General features: G+C 44.2%; 1 protein-coding gene across 1 annotated transcript in view; it reads right to left on the bottom strand.

The window, feature by feature from the left end:
- Window positions 1–1108: 1108 nt before the first annotated feature.
- LOC120999477 (corepressor interacting with RBPJ 1-like) overlaps window positions 1109–6000 on the bottom strand; it is a 54437-nt gene continuing 49545 nt past the window's right edge. Inside the window, exons 6-7 of the mRNA XM_040430389.1 lie at window positions 2360–2452; window positions 1109–1895 (exon numbers count right to left, since the gene is read on the bottom strand). Coding sequence (XP_040286323.1) covers window positions 1845–1895; window positions 2360–2452 — 144 coding nt within the window. The 3' untranslated portion in view covers window positions 1109–1844. The remainder of the gene's footprint in view (window positions 1896–2359; window positions 2453–6000) is intronic.

The following is a 6000-nucleotide window of genomic DNA, read 5'->3' as shown; positions in this document are numbered from 1 at the left end:
GGGGCTGGTTTGAAAATTGTAGAATATTTTTTTGTGGGAAAACATTATACACTGCTCGTTTCCATGGTTACGACCACCCTGCAATCCATTAGTGGTGGTCGTGCTTGCACAATATAGGAAAAAAAGAGTCGGCCTCTCCAGTGGCCGGGACAGTGGGAGCGCACATAGGCTCGTGCTTTTTCCTATAGCGTGCAGGCACGGCCACCGCTGCTGGATTGCAGGGTGGTTGTAACCATGGAAACGAGCAGTGTATAATGGGATGGAAAAATGAATCCAGCCAGCAAAGGAGGCAATATGGAGAATCACAATACATTAGTAAGTGGCTTTTATTAAACTTTCTCTACGTGATAAATGCCATTTGCTGAAGTGAGAGGACCCCTTTAAATTACAGTTATCGAGAAGATTCTATTAGTAAGCTCTGTCGCAGATTCCAGAAAAAGAGCGGGACAAACCACCACTGAACGCAGCAGTATTTTGTCAGGCAGAATGACGGAAACCCGACTATCCCCATTATAGTCCGAGGGGTTCATCGCGTCTGGTTAGTGTCATATTCTGGATCAAGCGCTTGCATTTGTTTTCATGGTTCTGTTCATTTTACAGATGAAATGCGCAATTTATCCGTAAAATGGATTATTACGAAAGGCTGGACCTAGTACGATTTTGAAAACACAAAAGCGAAAAATTAAAAATCGGTCAAATGGCTGATTCTCTTCTCATAGGCGACGTTCACACATAGTGGTAATGATAGGGCGCAAAACAGCACTGCAAAAAAAGTACGTCAATGATTATGTTAAAGGCAATGTCCACCCATGAAACCATTTTCCTCCGTTTCTCTAATCCATCTAAAAGAATGCCCAAGTCTTCGTGTACAGAGTTCTGTGTGTCTCCATGGTTACAGACTACAAACAAACCACGCGTCGTCTGATCCTGCAGTCCCCTCTGTTCTCTATGTCTTGCTAACATAAGTTTGGGAGATTACAAATAGATGAGTATGATCGCAGGACCTGACTACACGGGGTTTGTTTGTAGTCTGTAACCATGGGGACAGCTCAATGGAACAGGAGCTGCATACACAAAACAAGAAAATATTTTTATTCAAGACTGTTCGCAAAGTTGCCTAATTTCTTTTTAATTTTAGATGCATTGAAACAAAGGTGGACATGCCATCTAAAGGGGACTAGCGAACATCCTGCCTGTTTTAGTAAATACATGTATTTGCCATAAAATACCATCTCTTTTTAGATCGCCAAGTACTGTTTTTATTCCTACTGGAAATGAATAAACTGACAACTGGGTGTTACTATTGCTCTTGACAAAATGGTATGTCATTATGCAGTCCGGCGTGGCCACCAGCCTTTTGACAGTGGGAATGGTTATCAATGTATCCGTGCATTTCCAGGAGGAATAACAGAGCTATGGCACAACACAGAGTTTAAAAAAATGTTGCTTCAGAATCATTATTCTATGGAGAATATAAGTGTTCACTAAAACAGACGTGTCAAAAGAGGTGGCGGGTCCTCTTTAATACAACTGCACAAAAAACCCGCTTCACCCACTTATAATAAAGAATTGAATACCGGACTAGGGAAATCATGTTCCATATGGAAAATAAATTGGGGCTGCCCCTATGGACGACCCCACAAGCACCATACTTACTCAGCAGATGCCCATAGCATCCAATGGCAAGAATAAACAGAATACAGTACGTAGGTGCATCAGTAAGTGAACCTAGTCTGTGGGCACAGGCTAGGAGAGATCTGCATCCTATAATAATGATGGCGTTTCTGTCTTGACACAAAAAAAAAATTAAAAAAAATGAAACAAGAACGTAATTGGCTGCTCCGTCACATTGAAGAGTTTAGGAATTCCAGAAGTTTTGCTCGATTTCTGTCTCTCTATGGAGAAAAGAAGACAAAGCATCATGTCACCAGAGAGCAGGTTACTGGGAATAAACGAAGAAATGTGCAAGACAAAAGAAAAATTTTAAGGGGTTGTATAGGAATAATAAAAAAATAAAAAATTTCCTAATCTCAAAACATTTACGGCATTGCAAACATTTTGGAAATTAGTGCACCTCATTTCTAATACATTGTGTGCTCCCTATAAACATTTTAATGGAAAACTAGTCAACAATTGGAAAAGTGGCACAATCACTGTCTATACCCATGGATGCCTCCATAAGTGCCTTCTAGATGCCCCTCAGATAATTCAAATGGCCCCATAAAGCACCTCAGATGCCCCCAGAACCCTCCGTCTAATTCTTCCCCCCTTTCTGTCTATGTGGTTTCCCACAGATAGCTATTACATATCAAAATGTGTTGATGTTGTCTAGTCGGGAAGCGCTCTCCTCAGGACTTACCTCTTTGTCCTCTTTGGTCTTCTTCACTTTCATCTTGATCTTCTTCCCTGTGATCATACTGTAATTCTCACTCTTCTTTTTATCTTTTAAGTACTGGTGGACAAAGAATTACAAGGTAATGTCATATGAAATCTACTTGTGTAGACAAGGTGCTCCTGAGAATTACATACCACGTGCCAAAGTAAGCTACGTGCCATACTGTGATTTGTGTGTCAGTAGGCACCCGGGCTATCCAGACAAAAGGTTTCTTCTCATCAGGAATCTTCCTCTGTAAGCCTACTAAGCTCACGATAATACTCCTACACCAGGGATCAGCAACATTCGGAACACCAGCTATGGGGAAACTACAACTTCAAGCATGCATACTTGCTTGGCTGTTCTTGGAGCATGCTGGAAGTTGTAGTTTCACCACAGGTGGAGTGCCGGAGGTTGCTGACCCTTGTCCTCCACTTTCACCGTACAGAAACAACATGATTGAAACAATGCTGATGCTGCTGTGATCACAGGACATGGCTTTCATATTCTTCTATAGACCGTTTGCAATTTTCTCTTCTTTCTGCAAGCTGCAGAAACACTTTTGCTGTATTCCTACAGACAAGGAAACCTTAAATTTCAGATTAAAAGCTTGCGTATATGTTTAAGGGGATACTTCTATAGTGATGACATATCTCTAGGAGGTCCAGAGAACAGCCATTTACTGTATTTCCCTGCACGGCAGCACTCTTAATCTTAACCACCCACTATACAGCTGGCCGCATTCACTTGAATGGAGTTGGCTGCAGTTCCCCGCACAGCCAGGCGGCCAAACAATGAAGGGATTGGATTGAGGGGGTCATAGCGGTTGGAACCCCAATCACACAGTGACAGCCTATCTAATGCATATGCCAAAATGGTAATACTCCTTTAAACACATGCAATTTAGCCAAAGTTCTGCCTTCTACTTCTCTTAAAGGTTTGTCCAGGATTTGAAAAATGTGGCCGTTTTCTTCTAAAAACGGTGCCATACCTGTCTGGTGGTTGTGTGTGGTATTTACGTCAATGGAGCGGAGCTTCAATACTACATACAACCATGGACTGTGTCTGGAAGAAATCACTGATGCGGTTCTACTCCTGGACCACCTCTTTACAGTTTGCATGTCCACATTTTGGATTTCAAGGAAGGGAAGTGAAAGCAGAAATAGACAAGGGACTACTAGACAAGGCTACTTTCACTCTAGCGTTTTAGTTTTCCGGTATTGAGATCCGTCATAGGGGTTCAATACCGGAAAAAAAAAAAAAAAACGCTTCAGTTTTGTCCCCATTCATTGTCAATCAGGACAATACTGAACTGAACAGAATGGAGTTCTCCAAAATGCATCCCGTTCCGTTTAGTTGCGTTCCCAGAATGGAGAGCAAACCGCAACATGTTGTATTTTGCTTGCTGTCCTGAGATGCGGAGCAAGACGGATCCGGCATGACCCCCAAGGCAAGTCAATGGGGACTTTCAATGGAGTTCATGACGGATCCGTCTTGGCAATGTTAAAGATAATACAACCGGATCCGTTCATAACGGATGCAGATGGTTGTATTATCAGTAACGGAAGAGTTTTTGCTGAACCCTGCCGGATCCGGTAATAATGCTAGTGTGAAAGTAGCCCAGGATCTCTTCCCTGAGCACAGGGATTTCTTATAGTCTTCATTAGCCTACATTGGATTTCCCTTTTACCGTATCCTCCAGCCGCTCATAATAATAAGGGTTACATAAGGAGATCATTGGGTGTAGAGCGCCACCTATAACCCTGATCTCCATTAGTGGCCATTGTACCAGGTCATAACGGTATAATAGGAGTAGAAGCACATGGGGGTATACTGGCCTTATATGTGGTGGTGCACGCGGTGTTAGACGCCAGTCCGTAGCGTCCCTCCAAGCAGGCATCCATACATCAACGAAACCGCAGCACTCTCTCGTCTCTTTAAATATCCTTTATTCCATCAAATTCATGCGATGTTTCGACCTGAACGGTCTTTTTCAAGCTAGACCGTTCAGGTCGAAACGTTGCATGAATTTGATGGAATAAAGGATATTTAAAGAGACGAGAGAGTGCTGCGGTTTCGTTGATGTATGGATGCCCACTGTACCAGGTCATCATGCCATGGGGGCGAGCTCATGTACACGCTGACATATTATACTACTACCTGTTTTCTCTGCATCAATATACCTACACAATATAGAGGTGAATGAAATATTGGTGACAGACCCCATCATTCATTGTGACCCCCAGACTGGCAGGCTACATTACAAAGCTTCACTCAGTGGCACAACATATTGTAAAGTATATATCAAAAAATTTCAAGAAACTTTTTGGGGGATTACAATGGGGCATATTTACTATGCCAAAATTTTGACACAATGCAAGCCAAAAGAAAATGGCTTACCTGCCATGCACCACATTTTTTAAAGGGGTTGTCCAATGCTTTACAAGTGATGGCCTATCCTTAGGGTCTGATTGACACCCCTCACCCCCGCCAATCGGCTGTTCCGTAGGAGGTCCAGTGCCGGAAGCACACAGCTCTGTCCGTTGTGCAGTTGATGTAGCTGGTTACTGTAGTGCGGCTCTCCATTCACTTCAATGCTGCAGTAACCGGCTCTATCCAATATACAACGGACAGACCTGTGTACCACCAGCACTACAGAACAGCAGATTGGCAGGGGTGCGGGGTGTCAGACCCCTGACGATCAGATATTGATGACATATCCTGAGGACAGGCAAACGCATGTAAAGGAGTGGAAAACACCCTTAAAGGGGTTGTCCAGGTTCAGAGCTGAACCCAGACATGCCCAGAATTTCACCCAGACAGCCCCCCTGCGCTGAATAGCGCAGGGCAAAGGCATTTTCAGGGGATCTGGTGACGTACTGGGCTCTCCATAAAGACTGCTAGGCGGAGGCTTCCGCCCAGCAGTGAGCCTGGTGACGTCACCGGCTCTAATGGGCGAGCATTAGCACTGCCCTAGCCTGTAAAACAGCTAGGGCAGCGCTAAAGCCCACCCATCAGAGCTGGTGGCATCACCAGAACACTGCTGGGCAGAAGCCTCCGTCCAGCAGTGTGTTAAACAAAAAAAAAGCCCTGCTCCGATGCCATCAGGGGGGCTGCCTGGGGGGAAATGTAGGTGTGTTCGGGTTTTAGACACTTTTCCAGCTTGCCTGACAAGGGGCGTGGATTATTGGAAAGGGCATGACAGTTTGGGAAAAGAAGCGTGGTTTAAAGGGGTTGTCTGAGCTTTTTAATACTGATGATGGGATGTTTGAGGACACAACATGTGCAGTGCGCACGTGCAGTCTCCCTTCTCTCTTCCTGTTCAGCGCTGCAGTCACAGACAAAGCAGCGGACAGCAGGAGAGAAGGGAGACGGCACGTGCGCACTGCGAGTGGCGTCACCCGTACAGCTTATCAGCTGATCTGATAGCCGATCTGATATTAATGACCTATCCTGAGGATAGGTCAACAATATTAAAAAGCCCGGACAACCTCTTTAAAGGTGTTAGCGTATTCCAAAGAAAGTGCCAAAAATTCTCACAAATTTTTGGAAGTACACCAAGCCAACATCCACTGTCATAAATCTGACGAAGACTGTCTATGTTTAAGCCGTTTTACTATTAGACA

Source organism: Bufo bufo, chromosome 4 (assembly GCF_905171765.1).
Source record: "Bufo bufo chromosome 4, aBufBuf1.1, whole genome shotgun sequence".
Lineage (NCBI taxonomy): Eukaryota > Metazoa > Chordata > Amphibia > Anura > Bufonidae > Bufo > Bufo bufo.
The sequence above is the reverse complement of the archived record's forward strand: the minus strand, read 5'-3'. Positions and strand labels throughout refer to the sequence as shown.